The following is a 23383-nucleotide window of genomic DNA, read 5'->3' on the forward strand; positions in this document are numbered from 1 at the left end:
ATTGAGGCCCAAAGAGTGGGACTGCTCTCATACCTTAAATTCCATAACGTCCACAAAGGTGAAGTAATATAGTGCTAGATTCTTCAGTATTTCTGACTTTTCTTTTTGTAGTTGTGCAAGCTGTTGCTGTAATGTAAAAGACAAGTGCATAAATTAAACACTGTCACATTAAACAAGGTCACATAACTGTGATATCTGACCAGGAAACTTATCAGCAGGGTTCACATTAGATCATTTATGGCTGAGAACTGTACTATTATATTAATTCTAATAACCTCAATAACATGCATGTAAAGGAGTTATGAATTCAGAATCTTTGGGTAGAGGTCTGACCAGACAAATCTGAGTGCGGTGTGGGAAAACTTTTGAATTGTCAAGTGCTGGTGCGGAAGACAGAAATGACTCATAAATTTAAGTATCTAAAATTTACTCAAATTTATTTCATGTTTTAAGGTCAATTCACACTGCACCAACAGACACCGTCCAGTCATCAGAACCCCACAAACGCCGAATCAACATGTTCAATGTTGAGAGCTGACCAACGCCGACATAGGGTGACACACTGATCCGACAAAACCCATGAAGTGTCTGTTGCTGTATGTCGGTACAGTGTGAATTGGCCTTTAAAGTAGAGAAAGTAAATTGTCTTTTGCACAACAAAAATAAACTGTTTATGCTTTTCGGTTGTACGTGACAGCGAGGGAAACAACCTTCCTTTTGCCTGCTGACAAATTCAACAAGGTGAGGTCTGAAGTCTCACCTAGGGTTGTTTTGGGGTACATTTAAATAGCGTTAGGGTACGTTTACATGACAACGTCCTAAAAATTAAAAAAAAAAAAAAAATTCCTTTGCGTTTTTTTGCTTACAGACGACAACATTGTCAAAGTGATCCTAGTTCACTCAGTTCTGTGAAAACGACTAAAAACATTGCATTATGTATGCCAGGCCAGCATGACCGTTTTCACAAACTTGCATTTTTATAGTTTACACGGAGATGATAACAGTACAGTTTTTAAAAACTTGCACTTTTAAACCCGTTTTCATAAGTTTGCATTTTCAGGCCCCCAAAACGCTATTGTCATGTAAACGAACAGCCAAAACACATAAAAAGTTATCCGTTTTTAGTTGAAAACTGTATTGTCTAAACGCCCCCTAAACACCAGAGTGAGACAGAATCTTACATTAACAGGACTGAAAAATCCACATAGATCTAAACCTGCGGGATTTTTTGGGCAGGAACGGGAAGAAAAATTATTTTTAGCGGTAGTGGGATTAGAAAAAAAAAAAAAAAAAAATTGTGAGCAGACCTCTTAGCATAACAAAACAATATTCAGAAACTGGCTAACCACCAAATACAAAAATAAAATGTGTCAGAGCAGGGTTCAACAATAAGGATGTGAGAGAGCTTCATAACATTTGACTGAACTTCCTTGCTCTATCAGGGTAGTTCTGCAATGTCACTTATGCTCACCGATTATGTACACCTATATTAAGCCTTGCAAACTTGCCAGTTGTGTCAATTAACTAAGTTGATGGTATATAAATGAGAATTTTTGAAATGTTGAAAATAATGAGATAATGACGTGTTACAGTCTTGTAAATAATAAAATCAGTAATGTTTGATGCAAATGCCACTGTTTTCCAGCAAACTTGTGTTTATGAATGTATACCTGTCTTGGAGTTACATCATGTATAAAAATTAGTGCTGTCAAAATTAGCGCGTTAATGCATGCGATTCATTTTTTCAGTTTAACTCATTACTCGTTACATTATATGATCATACACTTATTCGCGCAAATGCTTTTAAACCATTCAAGCGCCACAAGACAAACGAGAACGCGCTGTCATGTCTGTGTGTCACACACATATGGAAAGCCAAAAGATAAAAAATTTTTTTTTAAAAAACTTGAATTTTAACATCAACAACAAAGTAAAATACACGTTGAACCTCCTGGCTTTCCATACTATGCACACATGACTCGTGTGCACAGAAAGACACATGCCAGTATCGAGTTCTCTCTCGCACTTAAAAAAAACAACATGACATGTTTTTTTTTAATCGATTGACAGCACTAATAAAAATATATGAATATATAAATTAAGATATATAAATTCAGAACATACAAAGTAAGTTTCTAAAAATAGCTATTTATCATTTATGTCGCAGAGCCAGTTAAATGTTGACAGGGCAAGTAAACCCGACCAGTACAGCAGAAAAGAATCCTTATTGTTGAGTCCCGTCAAAGACAGCATTTCTCAGATTTTATTTTTGACAGTCAAACTAGTGAATGAACCCTGCATCAAGTCCTGACACGCACAGGCCTTTTCCCCTTGGTTGTCTTTTCGGTTTTTGCAATTCTAGAGCAAAAATGCATTGCACCTGGAAAGGTACTCGAAAATAGAGTTTTCTGACCTCATTTCAGGCATGCACATCTATATTATATTTTATTCATGATGTACTGCTAATATCATTGTCTTTTAATAATGCTTGGATAATATTACATAGTTCAAAAGAGCAACAATTCAATTCAAATGGAAAAACTGCATGATTTGAGAAGACTTTTGTCATTTCAGCAGTTTTCTCTAGGTAGTGCAAATGTGCTCTAGAATCAAGTTAGTGACAGAACCCTTAGTATCTATCAGGATTTCCAGAAAACCGGGTTAGAGTTAATGATGCACTGAAGATACCCATAAAGCCCAATATCAGAGAAACTACATATAGGCAGAAAACACATAGTCCATCAAACCACACCATCCCCACCCTACATACTATATATTCACATCCTATGCTAGTAAAGTATATAATTCCACTAGATCAAGAGGTTAAATGTAAAATGGGTCTGGTATTCAGATACTGTAGACCTATATGAGGTAGAGATGATATCATGAAAAACAGCAGAGAGGGAGATTAAACTGTGATAAATGTAGGATATTACAAAAACACGTTAAGGTCACATTTCAATTCAAAATCAAAAGATTAAAAAAAAAAAGACAAATTTTAATCTGCATAAAGAAAATGAAGCCTATTTTTAAGGGTTAAGGCTTTTTTTTTTTTTTTTAAACTTCTATATTTCCATTATTCAGTAGATTATTTTTATTACATATAAAAATATTTCAATTCAATTATTTTCTTTTTATAACACTTTATAACTCTATCAATTTTATCAATTAAAATAATATTATTGCATTACAGTCATGAGGATTGGTGGAAAATGTCCTTAATTGTCATAATTAAAATGAAATAATTATAAAATAATAATCACAAAACAAAAATAGGCTTTATTTTGTTTAAGCAAAATATATTTTTTTAAATTTATTTATTTATTTATTACTTCTCTCATTAGATTCTAGGGTACTACACAACCTGGACATGTTCTTAGCAGGTTTCATGAGATTCTTCCACCAAAAACAAGTAAACTGAATATCAAAGATACATCTTTTTTCTTTTTAAATGGCATAGTTTGAAGTTTAAAAAGTTTCCTGATCACCATCTCCGCTCTTTTCAAATTAAAGTGTGTTGGGGCAAAACTATGTGATGCTGTGCACAATGGGCTAAACCTCATTACATTTTTTTTTTTTTTTTTTTGAATAGAGTGGATATATATATATATACACTGAAGAAAGCATGTAACCATGCAGTAACAGACTCAAAGGAAGCTCAGAGCACATCCCAATAAGTAGTCAAATATTATTTCATAGCTACTCCAAATGAATACAATTCACAGGATTTATTTGCTATTTGAAGGGCACATCTGAGATTCCTTTTGTCCATGTAGGTTACTGAAATACTGACATATATATGTGAGTACAACTGAAATGTTAAACTACATATACATAAGAGCAGGAACTAAATAAAGCAAATGGGACTCCACATGGAGTCCAAACTTACCAAAAGAATAATCCAGAAAATAGCCATGTTAAGCATGCAAAAAATGCAAAAAACAAAAAAGGAAATATAAAACAACACTAAAAGGCAACTCAAACACAGTTAAACATGACACAGCTCCACATCATTGCGAGAAGCAGTTAAACATCTTTAACACAAAGTAGAAGGCAAAGCAGCATCTGAAATATACAACACTTCAAAAGGACATGGTGGTTGGTTAATACAGTGGGACCAAAATGAAAAAAAATGAACACAAAACACAATTGAGACAAGAAATGTATATATAAAAATAATATTTAATAGCACACATGAAAAACGTGTTTGGTTAATTTGTTATGAGACAATCCCATTAAATAAATTAAGGCAAACGATTGATGTCATGATGCTGATGATTTTCCTCTGTTTTCCCCATAACATCTGTGGTTTATTTAAAATCCAGGCTAAATGTCATCTTTACCTCTTTTCCTCCAAAATTCAAGAGCTTGCACTCAGGACCAGCATGAATTTCCATTTACTTGAGAGTCAAACTATAATGTATCTGATCTGTTTTTATACCATCACATGCTTTGATTTAGCATCAGAAGTTATGTAAATATAAAACACAATTCACACAAATGATTTTTGAAAGTTTACATTTTTCAACTGAATGTGCAAATTTTCCAATGAATTGTGTCAGAATAGGCACTGGCTCTAGCACCAGGATCTTGTTGGTGGAAAAAAGGGGTATCTGAGACAAATAACCAGGGGGAAAAATTTACTTTTTTACCCCACAGTAGTCATTTGAGATGTGCACAGAGATCAGTGACTGTAATAGCAGGAATGCAGGACCAAAACCAGTAGAGGTGTGTGAAATTACAACACACCTACATTCCTAAAGTAACATGGGCTGAATGGATGTCATTTCCTGATCTGATAAACACCAAAAAGGTCTGGTGACTGCATCTCCTCTCTGGGTTATATGGATTGATCCACACAAAATTATTCCACATTAAGAATTGCTAAATCCTATTTGTGGTGTTGTGGTCAAGTTAAGTGTGGCCAAAGGTTCCTGGAAAGAAAAACAGATCTGGGAAATGAGTCCTCTCATGAGGACATCACCTCATGTTCTATGACTGACACTACATCAAACATTTGAAAAATAAAAAATTGGGCTGCATGACAAAACATAGTGTTTTTACAATGATCTCAAACTGAACCTCCATATTCCACGACCATAAGGAGTGATGTTTGAATCACTCTCTGATGGTTGAGGAATGAGCACCATGGGAACCCATGAACAGCATGGTAAACATGTTCCAGAGATGTTCAGGGTTGTGGAAATGGCAACAAAGCATTACAGAAAGGACTGGGCTTGGCGACTGTGGTGTTGGAGGGGATATGATGATAATCAGATGGGAGACTAAAAGTGCTGAAACAGAAAACAAAATATTGAGCATTTATTTCACTACTACAGCACCATCTCCACTCCAAAATGATAGTTCACCGAAAAATGAAAATTACCCCCATTTACTCACCCTCAAGCCATCCAGGGTGTATATGACTTTCTTCTTTCAGATGAATACAATCAGAGATATATTTAAAAACATCCTGGCTCTTCCAAGCTATATAATGGCAGTGAATGGGGGCCCGATGTTAAAGCCAAAAAAAGTGCATCCATCCTTCGTAAAAGTACTCCACACAGCTCTGGGGGGTTAATAAAGGCCTTATGAAGTGAAGCGATGGGTTATAAAAATTTATAATCTAAATTAACTAGCTTTTGGCAGATGACCATACGCATACTGCGCAAGTTGACTTGCGCCACAAGAGTAACCCCTGATGCGATGTATAACATAGGATGTCGGAATAGCATAAGCTTAGATGCCCCTCGTGATTTAATCAAATAGGGCTGTCCAACAAACTCAGGCTCCTCTTCTCTTATATCGAAATCCTCCGACATTTCTTTTTAAAATTTCAAATTTTAGACTTCTAATTTGTGACCGGTGTTTTGTTTTGCTCTATCCTCTGCGCTTCCACGTTCGTCATTGCGTCATGCGTCGGGTCAGGGGTCTTCCACCGCCAATCTATGCGTATGGCCGTCTGCCAGAAGTTAGTTACTATAGTCAATAAAGTTTTAAATATGGAAAATACAGTAACTATTTAATTTTTTTTTTTTTTTTTTTTACAAAAACCCATTGCTTCGCTTCAGAAGGCCTTTATTAACCTACCGGAGCTGTGTTTTTTGGATTCAAAATCAGGACCCCCATTCACTGCTATTATAAAGCTTGGAAGAGCCAGGATATTTTTAAATATATCTCCGATTGTGTTTGTCTGTAAGTAGATAGTCATATACACCTAGGATGGCTTGAGGATGAGTAAATCATGGGGTAATTTTCATTTTTGGGTGAACTAACCCTTTAATATCAGCTCAGAAGATGTATACAAAGCTGTATATTTGCTAAAAGATGTATAGTCATCATATAGAGCAGCAGTTCTCAACCAGGGGACCGGGGCCCACTAGGCAACCTCAGCAAACTTCCAAGGGGAGAGCAGGATGAATTATGGTGGGTTGAGAACCACTGATAGAGAGGAACTGTTCTACAAGTTTGCTGTTGAACAGCCACCAACATCAGATACAGTAAATATTATATGTACTTATATAATTAAACTGTTTAAAATCAGAGTTTAATGCCATTAAAGAGTCCCTTTCAGGGTCCTGCACAATAGATGATGTGATCCGGGTCATGGCACCGGATTTAAATTAAAAGGGTATATTCTAATCAGATATAATGACAGAAAGTATGGAGGAAAAAAATACTTTTCGCTGATAGCTGAAACGCTGGGATGGTCCCTGGTAAACATGGTTATCAAAACCTCATTTACTGATGCACCACAGGAAGCAGGAGAAAACATGCAGTACTATCTCTCAACAATTATCTTGACTGATTAAAGGTGTTGTAAATAGTTTTATCCATTTTGCTAAGTGCAAGCCCCCCCCAACAACAACAAAATCACTTGCAGCACCTTTAATGCATTAAACATTGGAATTATAGTCTATTACATGAATAAAATATTATATAAGCATCAACATCATAACCTTCGCTCAGTCATTACAACATACTTGATTATAGTTTCAAACTTACGTTGTTGTTGCGCGTCTCAACGGCTGGGAATTTTCTGACGATGAATTTCACGGCTGACTCCAGGTTTTTGTCAATTAGGTAGGAAGGTTTTGCCTTGGGATCTCCACAGGCCTACAATGAACAGGAAAAAAACATCACTGCTAAACGTGCAACAGCTTGAACAGCAACACTGTGAACATGTGCAGAAAACTGACTGATAATCCACTGATAATGAAACAAAGATTCAAACCATTTGAGACAGATCAGAGAGGATGAACAGTGAGGTAAAGTGCAGGGATTTGATCACAGTTAGAAAATGCAGTGGATGAAATAAAAAAGAGAAAGGCCAGAATGTTGAAGAGACTGAAAGAGAATGAAGGACAGAAAGAATGGAAGGTAGGAATGGGAATCGTAAGGAATTTAATGATTTCAGTTTTATTATGATTCTTAGAACCTTTTAGGAAGCACAAAATGATTGAATCAAACTATATTATTTACTAACACTATATATATATATATATAGAATAATGACATTAATCGCCTGTGATTCAACTAGTGCTGGAACGACATGTCGACGTAATCGATTACGTTGATTGCGTAAATTAGTCGATTTGCGTGGAATGCGTCGATTCTTGTGCTGTTTATGGTCATCCCCAGTGATGGCGGCTCCGACTCTCGGGCATGCTGAAAATCAGCCATTATTACAAAAATACAGAGCCCAATTTAAAGTGTGGGAATTTTTAAACAGAGACCAAATAAAATGGTGTTTTGCACACTCTGTAAAACTGAAATGACAAAGGCCTACCACAGCAGCACAACTTCTAGCATCTGAGCTTCTGAAAAGAAAACATCCTGGGGCTCTCCTACCTCAAAATGACCAGGCGGCAGTGGAAGTATTTGGACTATTATAGTTAATTATAGTACGGTTCAAACGTACTCTCTGCAACCGGTTACAAAGCAATTAACACTGTTGTTGGTTATTTAAAATATTTCATTTATTTAATGGGCTAGCTCACACAAAAATTTAAATTCTGTCATCATTTACTCACCCTCATGTCGTTCCAAACCCATAAGGCTGTCATTCATCTTCGAAACACAATTGATATTTTTAATGAAATCTGAGTGATTTCTGCCCCTCCATTGACAGCTAAGCAACTACCACTTTTGATGCTTCAAAAAGTTAATAAAGAGATCGTAAAACTAATCCATATGAATTGAGAGGTTTAGTCAAAATTTTCTGAAGAGACACGATCGGTTTATACGTTGAACAGATTTAATTTAGGCTTTTATTCACATAAACATTCAAGTGGTAGTTGCTTAGCTGTCAATGGAGGGACAGAAATTGCTCAGATTTCATTAAAAATATCTTAATTTGTGTTCTGAAGATGAACGAAAGTCTAACGGGTTTGGAACGACATGAGGGTGAGTAAAAGATGACAGAATTTTCATTTTCGGGTGAACTAACCCTTTAATAACAAGCTGTCAGTCGCAGTAAAACCATAAAAAAAGTTTTATGGACACCGTTCATGTTTGCTACTGTCGCTGTGGTTACTGCTATGGTTAGTTAGAATGCGGTTGTGACTTCAGCTGTTTTGATCATACAGCTGAATGAACATATTCAAGCAGCTACTTTAAAGGGTTAGTTCACGTAAGACCTTCGTTCATCTTCCAAACACAAATTAAGATATTTTGATTCAATCTGATGGCTCAGTGAGGCCTGCATTCACAGCAATGGTACTTCCTCTCTCAAGATCCATAAAGGTACTAAAAACATATTTAAAACAGTTCATGTGAGTTCGGTGGTTCTACCTTAATATTATAAAGCGACGAGAATACTTTCTGTGCGCCAAAAAAACAAAATAACGACTTTTCAACAATATAGTGATATGCCGATTTCAAAACACTGCTTTGGAGCTTTACGAATCAAATCAGTGATTCGGATCTCCTATCAAACGGCTAAACTGCTGAAATCACGTGACTTTGGTGCTCTGATCTTAATTTGTGTTCCAAAGATGAACGAAGGCCTTACGGGTGTATTAGGTCTAATAAATAGATAGTACTGTCATAAATAGTATCATTAGATAAAAGATTGTACATAGATTGGTTCTGGTTATTATTTATTGGTAAATTAACCAAAGGATTAATCGACAATTCAGAAAATAAACAATATATTAACCGGGGAAAATAGTCCTTAGATTATTCGATTAATCAGAAAAATAATCGACAGAAAAAATAATTGTTAGTTCCAGCCCTAGTTTTAATTTTCCAAGAAAAAACAAGTATAAAAGAGTTCAGGAATCGAACTACAACCAGTGTGTATGGCGCAATAGAAAAGATGTGTTTTTATTATAGATGTGTTATTTTTTTGTATCGTATTATTTCGTTGCACATAATCTTTCTCATCACATTCAATTAAGACAAAAAAAAATTGCATTTTTTTTTGTTGTTGTTGTTGCCATGGCACTGTATTTTAGTACATTGTTCCAGTTTTGTTTCAAAAATGTTACCGGTTCTGGATTCCCAACCCTAATGGAAGGACAGACAAAAAAGGGAAAAGAGGGAAAGAGAGAGGACAGAATTGAAAATGCTCTTCAAATGGACAAGGTGCTGTGTGAGAAGTTGGAGAGCAGTTAGTGGAACACGGACAGCAGTGTATGATCAGAAACAGTCCTGGAGAGAGAGCAACAGAGAGATGGTGGGTTTGCTGGACAGTGCGTCTGATTGGCTGGCTGTTCTGTAAGAGGTGAGTGTCTTACAGAGTGAAGGAGCTGGAACGCGTCAGTGGACGTGCAGCTGAGGCAGGGCAGTGTATATGGTCACATGACACGTTACATGATGCTTTACATGCACCTACGGCTAACGCAGCATCAAACCTCAAGACCATTCCAGTGTGCACGGCAACACACAGAGGCTCTGGGTGCTGTAAGACAACATGTGTTTTTTTACGAAGCCCATTAGGTCGTTCCCAAAAAAAGACACCGCATGGCTAGCAAACTGACGGGGGTTACACGCAGGCCCTGGAAATGATGCAAACCGGCAATCAGCTCAGGGTAACAGAACGAAACCCACTAACATTAAATTTACATTAGCTAAATTACTCCTGTACCCACTGATAATTTAACACAGCCAATCACAGAGGAGTAAATAAATAAAGCCACAGAGAATCTGTACTATGCCTCAAAAATGGCTGACTATGGCTGGTTTTGTTCTTCCTTGTTTATTGTACTACTGACATCCAACTGGTGCTTTGCAGTTAAAAGCAAACTTGCTGAAAATAAAGAAGATGGTAAAAATAAAACAAACAAATAAGAGAAGAAAAAAAAAAAGGAAAATAAAAATAAGCCTCATGCATTAATAATATTTATTACTACCCCAACAAATGTAAGCAAAGGTTTGTAGTAACATATTTGGCTGGGCGATATTCGTGAATTTTATTTTATTGGAATGTTACTTTTGTTGTTAAATAGTGCTAAATTGAATGGATAGTGCAAGAAAACAGCAAAGATTTACCACTTTTTAGAGCACTATTTCTTGAAGGGCGACCATCTCCACTCTTCAAACTTTTCGTAAACTAATCGTCTAAAACACAATTTATCAATATTTTATATTGTATATTATGATGCTTAAAGAAATGCATGCATCATAACCAGTGTTGGGTGTAGTGTTGTCAAAAGTACCAACCGCGATACCAAGTCGGTACTGAAATTTTAAAAATGTGACGCTTTGAGCGCTGTTGAGGGGATTCATAACCACCTCTGATTGGCAATTGTGTTTACATGCTCAACAGATGTCTGTGATTGGTTTTTAAAGCGTTGATCATTGTAGCCAATCACAGACATATCTGATGAACACAATCGCCAATCAGAGGTGTTTATGAATCCGCTCAACAGTGCTCAAAGCGTCACATTTTTAAAATTTCAGTACCGACTTGGTATCGCGGTCAGTACTTTTGACAACACTAGTTGGATGTAATGCATTACTAAGTAATTAATTAATGTAATTTAATTACTTTTAACCTTGAGAAAGTAATCTAAGGGATTACTCTTAATCTTTCTGTAATTTAATTACACTTACTTCTAATGTAATTGCATTAAATACTATATAGACTATAGAAAAACTGTATATAAAATAGTGGTTTAACATCACAATTTAACGTCGAATGTTAAAATATATGGTTTTTAATGCAAATTTCTCCCTTTTAAACACTTTGGTCAGACAGTACAAGAATAATTTATGCGATTTTATATTTTTTATTTGAAAGAATTAAAAGAGCAGTTTCATGTCTATGCTTGTATTGTTCAACTGGTCAAGGTTGATATGGGATATAGAAAGTAATTAGTAATAAGTAATGCAATACTTTTTAGAGAGTAATTAGTACAATAATCTAATTAGACTGCTGAAGATGTAATTAGTAGAGAGTAATTAATTACTATTTTTAGAGTAACTTACCCAACACTGATCATAACATTATAATGTACAGTAAAAAAAAAAAAAAAAAAAGAAAAAAAAAAAAGAAGGATAAACATTAAAGGATTAGTTCACTTTCAAAGGAAAATTACCCCAAGCTTTACTCACCCTCAAGCCATTCTAGGTGTACGTGACTTTAATAAATGATTTTAATAAATATCCTGATGCATCCAAGCTTTATAATGGCAGTGAACAGGGGTCACGAGTATGAGCTGAAAAAAGTGCTTCCATCCTCATCCATCCATCATAAACATGTACTCCACACGGCTACGGGGGGTTAATAAAGACCTTCTGAAGTGAAGTGATGCGTTTGTGTAAAAAAAAAAAAAAAAAAAAAAAAATCCATATTTAACAGGTTAAGAAGTAAAATATCTAGCTTCCGCCAGACCGCCTTCCACATTCAAGTTACAAAGACAGTGTAAACTGGCGTCGCGTCAGTTACACTTTTTCCGTAAGTTGAATAGGGAAGGCGTAGGATGTAGTGTAAGCTTTTTGAACTGCAAGAGTTTTACACTTTCTTCATAAGTTGAATACAGAAGGGGGTCTGGCGGAAGCTAGATATTTTACTTCATAACTTGTTAAATATGGATTTTTTTTTTTACACAAACGCATCACTTTGCTTTAAAGGCCTTTATTAGAAGCTGTGTGGAGTACATGTTCATGATGGATGGATGTGGATGCAAGTACTTTCTTCAGCTCATACTCGTGAACCCTGTTCACTGCCATTATAAAGCTCGGATGCGTCAGGATATTTCTTAAAATATTTCCGATTGTGTTCATCAGAAAGAAGAAAGTCATATACACCTAGGATGGCTTGAGGGTGAGTAGCTTGGGCTAATTTTCATTTGAAAGTGAACTAATACTTTAATTTATTTGACATTTACAAATACTATTGATATTTGTTTGTAGTATAGAACAAATTAGTTTAGAATTTTTTCTTTTATTTTTTTTATTTTACTAATTGCAATTAACATTTTGAATCTATGATGTGAATGGCTGTCAAATTGATGGCTCCTCTGCTCATAAAACCATTTCAGACAACATCCATAAATATAGGCATATACTTCAAATATCATCAAAATGCAGCTAAAAATACTGAGATATAATTGAGAATTATTATTTTTTTCCTATACCGCCCAGCTCTCACCACTCAACATCTGTAAGACTGGCATTATCTTAAGATCGCAAAACAACAATCAAAACGAAACTCACTCCGTTAAAGAAACAGAAATAAATCTGTTTAAAGAAAGATTAAACAGAAGAGTCCTGCTGGTGCTACAGTTTGGGAAGGGCCTTTTTTGTGAGTTGCGTACAGAAAGATCATGGGACATGAGACTGGTAGGAGAGCGGGGGGGAAGGGGGGGACTGAGATTTTAGGAAGGTGAAAAGCTGTGCAAACCTTCCAAACTTGTCCTTGCTGGGGGAAGCATTGTAACAGAAAGAGAGAAAATTACACATAAACACAGGTTCCAATGTCTACCATGCATGTTCACTTCAAAACAAATTAGCTTTGGGAACTAATTGTAAGTCGTTCCGGTTAGTGTGTTGGTTCGGGTCCTAAGGAGGGACGCAAGGGGTCAGTCGGGTCACACAGTGCATTGAGAGGCAGTCGTTCCCAGAGCTAACATTGACACCATGCAGAATTCACTCCTCCGGGAGCAGGAACACTGTGGGCTGAGTTCAGAATTCACGTCATGTTCAAGAAAAGACTAGGAAGTTTGTGATTAGTCAAAGAAACATAATCCATGCAAGTAAAAGGGAACCAAGGTCAACATGTTCACAAAATGACTAAAAACAGATCTGAACTTAAAGAATGACGAACAGAATCACACTGCAAAAATAGAGCGAGCAAACAAACAAAACAGACAAACAAACAAACAAAAATGTCATTATTATCTGCTCCAATGCATCAAATCATCTCATGCACAGAATTATAAGAGCAAAGGGCCAATTACAGCTGACCGTCACTGATCTCAGACTGAATCCATTCTGGTGAACTTTGACTATCTGTGTCCTTTCAATCAGAAGTAATAGCAGGTAAGAGTACTAGATGGTACTGCACTTCATCGAGTAGTGCACTATATGTGCTTGATCATTTAAACTCAGTTTAACTGTTATTCCAAGAGGTGTAGCTTTTGAAAAAGAAATATTTTTCCCCTAGAACTTAATATAACAGCTTCTATTACCCCTTTTCCACCAAAATAATGTTGGTGCCGATACAGCTAGACAGAGTGCAACGTAAAGTAGGAATTGTTTGAAAATATTGATTTCTCGATTTTATTTTAATCTCATTTTGATTAAATCGATACTGATTCTTAAATCCCACGAAATGATCTCATAGCTGTTTTCAGCTGATGAGAGAGAAAAAAAATATTAAACATTATTTGAAGCATGCCTTCCATCCAATAACTCGCAATAAGCCTTGTGCTTTGTTATTTTTGTTATAGCTAGAAAAATACATTTATAGAGGAGCATTTTGATAAATATATGCGGGTCAATGACGTAACGGGTCATTTTTTCATCCAAAGGCCTTAATAATAATAAAAAACAAAGATATGACATCCAAAGTATGTAAGGTAGTACAACTAGATCTCTTTTTTTGAATCAAAAAGGTTTTAATTATATTTTGCTATGTATAAAGGTATTTTAAAGATTCTGAAGTGTCAAAAGGTCATTTGGTTTAACCATCCAAAGGCCAATACAGCCATTTCATTTGTGATTGAAATATCTTAAAATGTAATAAATGTATATATTTTTAATTCTGGCATGATTTTATAACATCATATGTCAACATAGTGCAACATGGTATTAAAATTATGTGTAGAAGTCGTTGAACCATTTTGGATCAAGTCATGCGCTCAATATCATGTGACAAAAGGACCACATGGTCATGAAGCAAAGTTACTAACTCTCTCTTAACTATTTGAAAAATTCATGTTTTCACTTGCTCATACGCATGTCCCGAAACATCAGGTCATTCGGTACAACCGCTACGAAACATGGAAAATGTTGTCATATTTTAAAAACTTGTACTAAATATAAAATGTTTAGGTGCGTCCTAATTTGCGTACTTATGCACTATGACGTTTTTAAGTACAAATAGTGCGAGTAGTGTGTTCACACAGAAAATTCCAAAAAGAAAAGTTATACTTTAAAATACCCGGATGATGCACTAAATTAACGAAAAAAACAAAGTGTGGAATGTTGGACACTTTATGCACTCAACTGCTGCAGCTTTAATTACGTTGCGGAGGGGGGATCAGACTCCGATGTTTAATGACAAAGTAACCTTATAAATTTACACACTACATGGATGAGTACATAGTGCATATAGTACATAGTGTGTAAGTGCATAGTGTGTAGTGCATCATTTGGGACGTAATTTCTGATTGTCCTTTTGTTTGCTGGCTAGCAAGCTAACTAGCTAGCTAGCTAGATATCAGCCTGTTAGCATTGTTTGAAAATATCATCATTCGGTATAATTTTGGTTAAACCGAATTACTTTTTTGGAGACAAATTTTGTCTATCTTGTAAAAAATGACAAAAGCAGTGTTAATTCATTATTCAATTAACTTGACTGACTATTCAATGTCAATGACCCATGCACTATATTATATATTCATTTACATTTTTACTTAACCTGTTCTTCAATATTTCATGTATGTTTGAATAAATTTGCCATGAAAACAAGTTATGACAGCCACCATTTAAATGTTTATATTTTAGAGATGCACCAGTCGACCAGACATAAATAGTTTTTTAGATTTATTTTGGCCAATCTCTTTTCTGGACTTGCACACAAACTACATTGCAATTATTTCCCAAAATGTCATTTGTGTGCAAGTCTGTAAACAGAACGTTAACACAGGCCAGAGACGAGACACACCGAAGACGGACGCAAAGAGGAGAACAGTCGCGCTTTTCCTCTTACCTCTGTATAAATTAAGCGCAGCGCTGCTTTGTGTATAGTGAAACACTATATCACGGCTGTTCCATAAGCGCCACCTACTGGCAGAGAGTGAATTTGCATTTTCATTCAGTATGTCTGCTGTTTTTGTTTTGTGCAGGTATGTTTTTATGCAGCATAATTTCACAAAGCTGTGAAGACCATTCGGTTTTTGCTTTAAATCTTGGAATTATACAATATAATTAAATAAAAAAACAACTGCTAATGCTACATGTGTGTAACACCTTTGTTTGGATTGTGAATGCAGTGCTTGCCTCTAATTTCAAATGGCTACAGATTTTTTTTTTTTGTTAAAGGCAAGTTTGGCCTGTAATACAGCAAATAAACAACAAATAAATTTACTTTAAAAAAAATAGGCAACTGGTAGGGCTGCACGATTAAATGAAATTAAACCGCACACAATTTGGCAAAGGATGCAATTTTTTATGCGCAGCTTGTCAGTGAAGCACAGCTCTGATCAGTAGTAAATGCTGCTCCATCTGAAAGCCAGAGGGCACTCTCGCACAGAAACTCCAAACATGCCCCACAGATGTAGCAAGATAACGCACGTCGTTCCAGGAAATCCCTATGGGCATCATAACATTGCTGTATATCGCTAAATAAACAGAAGATTGAAATGCTTTGATTGATTAAACATGACTAATGTGGTTTTTCTGACTTCTTCAAGCCTTCTCGGGTATTTTAATGATAATAAAGTATATTTATAACACCGTGCTAATCTGCATAGCCTTTATCACTGTATAGAATACTATGAAATAAACGTTGTGTGCCTTATTCTGTGTAAGAAGCCAGATCATCTCACAGAAGGATGTTTTCAAACACTCAACTGATGTTATGAAGTGAATTTGTAGTAAAAATGTTATTAAATGTTGAACAAGAGGTTCATAAATGCTTCTCATGTTTGGAAAGATGTTTGACGCGTTTTGCTTTTTCAAATGCATGTTATAAGCGACACAAACTCGCAGTGCTTTCAGATGGATCAGCCTTTACTACTGATCACAGAGCTGTGCTTCAATGAGAAGCTGTGCATTAAAAAAATAAATAAATAAAAAAATATCGCAGCCTTTGCGATTTCATAATTGCACTAAGCCGAAACGTTTTAAGCGCGTTTCGTGTTTATTGCGATTAATCAATAAACACTAAAACTCACTAATCTGCTGGCTGAGGAGCCCATTTGTCTGGTCTTCGGTGGAAGTGCACAGAATGGCTCCTGCTTTGGGCACTGGCTTTGGCACCAGGACTCTGTTGGTGGAAAAGGGGTCTCTGAGGATTTCATGTCGAGCTAAACACACTGAAAGATAAGAGCGCATTTCCTGAGGTTGTTTCCATGGAAGTATTCTGCTGTCATTTCCTGTGACACAGTTTTGCTACCAACCTATATACCCGCGGCAAAATCCAACAAACTCCAAACTGCATTTAATACAACTTGTGTTTAAAACAAAGTCAGTTATCATTCTATGCTTAAACTGCACAAGCACAGGAAAGATGAGAAGGTCATTACGTATTACTTAAGGTTTAAACCTATACGAAAAACATGCATCAAATCCTTTTGGCTTAGATAGTAAACATTACAAAGCAGAAAGAACAACAATAAAAATGTCAGTTTCAGATATTCAGATTCAAATCAGCATCAAATGCTATCTAAAATCTTAACTCCCTTTCTGTATCCACCAGAACGCAACATAGATCTTACAGCACTCAATGCAATGCCTGCCAGTTGCTAGGCAACAGGACTACCAAAAGCATGTATTCCAATTTCTAGTCCTGTGGAAATGCAATCCCTCAACTAAATTTGACAGAAAAAAAAATGCAAAATGAAATAATTGGCAATAACACTGAACTGGTTCGGTCAAGTTTCCTACAGTGCATTCAACTGTGCTGTATTCCAAATGGATATGGTGCATGGGAGTTCACAAGAATATGACAGAACATGACTAATATTGGGTTGACCCCCGGTGACTTGTCTGAATGAGCAAGGTCAGACACACACAAGAGTGACATCAGTGGGCATGGAGAGACAGGCGGCACTCCAGAGACCTTCTTGCGCTCTAAACGGGCATCACACACACTGATGAATTCACATCACATATCTGAGTGAGTTCACGGCCAGAGGGAGGAAAAAATGCTAATGGCGATGGTCCTCCACTAGCCTACTTTCTGCTGTGATCTGGACTGCTTCCATTATGACTAGCCTCAATGCCAAGCCTTTCTCAAAAACCTTAGAACTGGCTTTATTGGCAAAGGGAAGGAAAGATTTTTTTTTTTTGAACATACTGACTACAACTGACAGGCTTTTTAATCTGTGTGTGATGCTTGCACGATTCAAGATATCTCATGAAAACATGTCCAGCTCACATTTTCAACCCAACATTAAGAGAAAAAAATGTTGCATTACGAAAATAAAGACCATTATTTCATGACATTTAAGCACTTTCCTTCCATCTTCACATTAGTGTAATGTGTCTGGACATTTTACATTAGATTTTTTTTTTTTAGACGTAGGCCAATATACCAGCCAGACAAATGAATAATTTGGCTTTATTCTGCATCAGAATAAAATAAAATTTATTGTTAACTTAAATTTAATTCAGCAATCGTATTTTTTGTCATTAAGTTCACAAAATCACGAATAGTTTGTCACTAAAAATACTGTAATATATATATATATATATATATATTTTTTTTTTTTTTTTAAATCAGAATTAAATCATTGAAACAATGCCACTCATGGTTCAGCTTGTTGGTAACATGGACAATTAATTGCATTTACTGCAGGGGAAATCTGCTTAATTGCCATGAAAATAATGTCAAATATATTTAAGCAAAATATCTTTTGATTTTGGGGTGAAAAATGACCCAGACATGATATTTACCCAAATATGTTTTAATTTCCCATAATCCCAATTAGAGCTGCACGATTAATTGTTAAAAGATCGTGATCTCGATTCAAACATCCACACGATCTTATTCGTAAATGACAACAATTCACCTGTGTATTAAACCTTGGACAAGTACGATTACAGCAAACATGTCATGTATAGGTAGGAAACAACTCACTTGCAAGTAAATCACTTACAACTAAATCTTCACTCTGGGCGACTAAATAATGTCTATCATTAGCCATTGGCTGATAAATTCTTAGATTTTTCTTGCCAGTGTGTGTGTATTAGAGGCTAAGTATAACTTTAGCACAGATATATTTTCACTCACTGAACACTCTGACAGAGCACTTGACAGTTTTGCTGTACTTTCAATTCAGCTTAATGGATGCGCAGTGTATCTGTATTTGATGTACCGCAAACTCTAGTGCGAAGGTGCACGACACACGCAAAGAGAGAGAGAGAGAGAGAGCGAGATTTACATACCACACAGAATCGACGAGCTACATGTAAACGATATTATTCATGTTCGTATTGATCATTCGCATGTTAAATATTCATGAACCCAGCAGCTCATCAATCTTTAGTGCATTGTATATTGTTATTAGTAGTAGTATTATCATCTTTTAATATATCTTATACTTATGCACCAGTCCTAAGTTCAGTTAAAATGCCAAATATGCATCCATACATGGTTACCAAGTTTTGGTTCTGAAGTTCTATCATTAAATAGTGCTTGATTATCATAATATAATGCTTGATTGACTAATGTTAAGAGTGTACATTCAGATATATTTAAAAAGCTGTGCCATTTTACAAAGATAAGCTGATTTGGTGGAATCATATACATATGTGTGTGTGTGTGTGTGTGTGTGTGTGTGAGATATACTATATGTGTGTATATATATATATATATATATATATATGTATATATATATATATCTATATGAGTGTATATCAGTCTGGCAAGTAAACTAAATATTTATTAGCCAATGGCGATTCTATTACCGAGGTGTGCTTTATTTGACGCTTCAAATTAAAACAATTACATCAGTTACAAGCGACTGTTAAAAAATGTATTTGTCATTGAATCATTAAGTGAATAGATTTGTTCAAAAACACTGATTTACCCAGCAATGAAACAAGTGAAGTATTTGAGTGAGTCATCGAATCATTTTTTCAACAAATTAATAATAATAATGGTAACACTTTATTATAGGGAACATGTATTCACTATTAACTACAAATTTTCCCTCAAAACTCCTAATTTACTGCTTATTAATAGTTAGTAAGGTAGTTGTTAAGTTTAGGTATTGGGTAGGATTAAGAATGTAGAATAAGGTCATGCAGAATAAGGCATTAATATGTGCTTAATAATTACTAATAAACAGCCAATATTCATGCTAATAAGCAACTAGTGTTACCATAATAATAATAATAATTAATTCTAATTATTAAATATTTTTAAATAGACTCCAGCTCTTAATATTTTGTCAAAACCTCTATTAAACTACGTTATTTTGTTTAGCTGTGAATCCTGAATCGTGATCTCTATTTTAAACAACGACAACAAAAAACGTGATTCTAGATGTATCCAGAATCGTGCAGCTCTAATCCCAAGAAAGGCTTTAACCAATTTGTGCCTCTGATTTTATATTACAGCTCAGCAAAATCAAACAACTACTTTTACAATTAAATTCACCGTTCAATAACAAAGAGAAATTATGAAAGAGCAATACTGCAGGACACAACAGTCAAACCACCACTTCATAATCCTACAGATCTGACATCTGTCAAACATGCTCTGGACTTCAGGTGTGACAGCTGAAGGAGTGAAAGGGCTTGGTGTGAAAATTTCAACACACCCACTGAGATATTACACTGAAAGATTCAATTTGACCAGGACTGTCAAGATCCTTACAAATACCCACAATTACATCTTTGTAGAAACTCCAGCTTTCAGGACTGAGATGTCTGGATTGGATTATCCTCTTCTATAGATGGTCATTATCAGTGCTTTAAAAGCTGGGTCACGGTGAGGTTCTAGTCTGGACACACAATGTTCACAGGCCCTCTCAATCACAGCTTTGTGCACTTAGCCCTGAATAGACAGTGCCAGTATATAGATGCATAGCATGATATCTGCTTTAGGAGCGTAGGGGATGTAAAACTAGGACATTAGCCATCCTCATCACACCATTATAATCATCGTTATTTTTATAGGTTAGATCGACCCCTGGAAATTCACTAACCTGTACTAAATCTAATTTAAATGAGCCATTAAAGCACTATACAACGTAAACATTGATTTATGGCTGTGTCGTGCGCACACACACGCACGCACTCAATCAGGGCCTGGCCTCATCAACCCCGTGTGTGTGTGTGTGTATTTGTGTGCGTTTACTGCAGTCCTCTGCTACACACATGCATGAAGCGCTTATTCTCACCTTCTTGATGTTGTAGATGCGCGTGAGCATCCCGATGCCGCGGTCGTTGAGGATCGTCAGTTTCTCCGCCAGCTTCTGCTGGCTCGGCTGCAGCGCGCCCCGAGACATGGCTCAAACGACCGTTAAAACGAGCTAAATCACAACCGACCGGATTCCTCTTGTAGTGTTAAAGGGTAAAGTGCCGAAACGAGTTGGTTTTTAGTGTTAAAATTCGCCCATATTAGGGGCTTCAGGCGCGTCGTCGGGGATGTATTTTTTTTTCTAGGTGTTGCCCTGACGGCCAGAACGAGGCTGCTTCCGGCAACGACGTCACTGCGTCATGTGACCAGAGCACTCCGCAGAACCTCCGCCCCCATCATGCTGATGATAGTAGTTGTTGCAACGATGTTGTTATTGACTCTTAATTCTTTTCTATGAATTTTATAGTTTTAAGCTTGTGATTTTATTTGGTACATTTCATACACATAAAAGCAAATATAAACACAATGTTTTCAGAACCTTTTTTTCCATTTAATGCATCATAAAAATTATAGATAAGAAGCTGAGAGAAACAAAGGCCTGGTAGATTAAGCCAGGATTAGACCTTAGTTCATTTAGGACATTTAAGTAGGTTTTATAAATGTGCCTAGAAGACAAAAAAAAAAAAAAAAAAACATTACTGATATGCATCTTGAGACAAAACAATGGTACTGAGTCATATAGCCTATTTTTAAGATATGTCATTACAAGTTGCTTTTAGTTAAAACAGCTCAAACATGCATTTTAGTCTGGTATTAAACTTAAGCATTGTCTGTGAAACCAGAGGTAAGAGTTGAATAATTCAAGATTGCTGTCATCAGTGGAAGTCTGAATAAATTGAACCAATTGCTTCGCAAAAAGATCCAAATTCGAAGCGCTCGAAACATCGCAATGTGGCAAAACATGCTGGTCAAAGTGGTGCAAATGCAAAGTGAACACAGTCCAAACGTGCAGACACCTTGTACAAACCATCTGTAAATGTTTTTTTTTTTTTAATGAAAGTGTAATCTACTAAATGTAATATACAAATGATTGAATACCCTTTAATATGAAGAATTTGTGTTCTTTTATAATTTTGTAGTTGCCTGTTTTATATGTTTTGGCAGGTCTTGGTTTTAGGCCAGTAAGAAACAATTAAGGGGTTAGTTCACCCAAAAATGTAAATTTCTGTCATTAATTTAATTACTCACCCTCATGTCGTTCCAAACCTGTAAGACCTTCGTTCATCTTCGGAACACAAATTAAGACATTTTTGATTAAATCCAAGAGCTTTCTGACCTCCGATAGACTCCAACGTTATTACCACTTTCAAGGCCCAAAAAGGTACTAAAGACATTGGTAAAATAGTCCATGTAACTGCAGTGGTTCAACCTTAATTTCATGAAGTGACGAGAATACTTTTTGCGTGAAAACAAAACAAAAATAATGACTTTATTCAACAATTTCTTCTCTTCTGTGTCATTCTCAAGATTGCCACAGCAAAGCCACTGGAAGGCAAGCCTGCAACCTTTAGCCAAAAAAGCATAACGGCTAATGCTAACGCTCCGCCTCTGGCGGTACGCAGGGAAGGAGACCAGAGGCCGTTTTTTGAATGGATGTCAATGGATGAGAGGCTTCACTATGCTGATTAAACAGCTTCTGTGGGGAAATAGCTAATCATTTAATTAATCGACAGCCTGTTCGCTAATCTTCAGCATGTTTTACACTAAACAATACTTTCGTTGGGAACTATATGTAGATTTTAGCTTGATAAAAATGTATTTTTTTAAGAGAAGGCAGACTAGGGAATGTTGCGACAAGTCGAACTCATTTACAGCATTACCAACAGCAAATGTGCCGCATTACTGTTTAACAGATAGGCCTAGAACAATAGATGTTGTGTCAAAGCCACTGGAAGGCAAGCCTGCAACCTTTAGCCAAAAAAGCATAACGGCTAACGGCTAATGGCGATACGCAGGGAAGGTGTTTTGAACAGCGGGCACTGATGTCACTGCCATTACACGATAGGCTGAGAGGTGCCGCACGTGATTAAGTTAGCCGTTACGCTTTCTCCAATGGTAAGAGATACAGACCCTCTCATCTCCCTATAATATACAATCTCTGGCCACAGAAGTCCTGAAAAGTGTGAAGCCAAAGCGTTTCAATCGCCCCCAGATGGCTGGAAGCAGTATAGGTCATAAACCCCGCCCTCTCCATGAAATGTAATGGGACATGAGACAAACTAGTTAAAGGGAAACAACTGCACACTCACTGAAGCATATAGGCTTGTTTATTCACCAACGTTTCGGCTAGTAGCCTTTGTCAAGCTTGTTGTTGTTTCCCTTTAACTAGACTGCATTTTTTCCTTCAACTTGCACCTCTGCAGGTGTGCGTTTGCTATGCCTCATTTGCTCTATTAGGACATGAGACAAACTAAATAACCAAATTACACAATTAGACAATTTCTGTCATTTTAGGTAGTTTTTATCACGCTGGTTTTAGTTCATATGTTCGTTCTTTAAAAAAGTTTGGTTTTAGTTAGTTATTTGATGCTATAAAAATGGGGGTGTGACATCATGATTGACAGCTGAGATTGACAGCTTCTCTGAGTGAAGTAGTCACTGAGGCACCAACGAGACTTT

At 36.1% G+C, this 23383-nt stretch overlaps 1 protein-coding gene across 8 annotated transcripts in view; it reads right to left on the reverse strand.

Annotated features, from left to right (window-relative positions):
- nckap1 (NCK-associated protein 1) overlaps positions 1-21079 on the reverse strand; it is a 56556-nt gene extending 35477 nt beyond the window's left edge. The window contains exons 1-4 of one of the 8 annotated variants that reach the window (XM_051905248.1): positions 20745-21079; positions 12851-12868; positions 7006-7116; positions 34-120 (exon numbers count right to left, since the gene is read on the reverse strand). In XM_051905248.1, the coding sequence (XP_051761208.1) occupies positions 34-120; positions 7006-7116; positions 12851-12868; positions 20745-20852 (324 nt within the window). In that variant the 5' untranslated portion in view covers positions 20853-21079. Of the gene's footprint in view, positions 1-33; positions 127-7005; positions 7117-12850; positions 12869-20744 lie in introns of all 8 variants that reach the window. The other 7 variants (XM_051905247.1, XM_051905252.1, XM_051905251.1 and 4 more) reach the window with 7 other exon arrangements.
- Between the last annotated feature and the right edge of the window lie 2304 nt (positions 21080-23383).

Source organism: Ctenopharyngodon idella, chromosome 9, assembly GCF_019924925.1.
Source record: "Ctenopharyngodon idella isolate HZGC_01 chromosome 9, HZGC01, whole genome shotgun sequence".
Taxonomy (NCBI): Eukaryota; Metazoa; Chordata; class Actinopteri; order Cypriniformes; family Xenocyprididae; genus Ctenopharyngodon; species Ctenopharyngodon idella.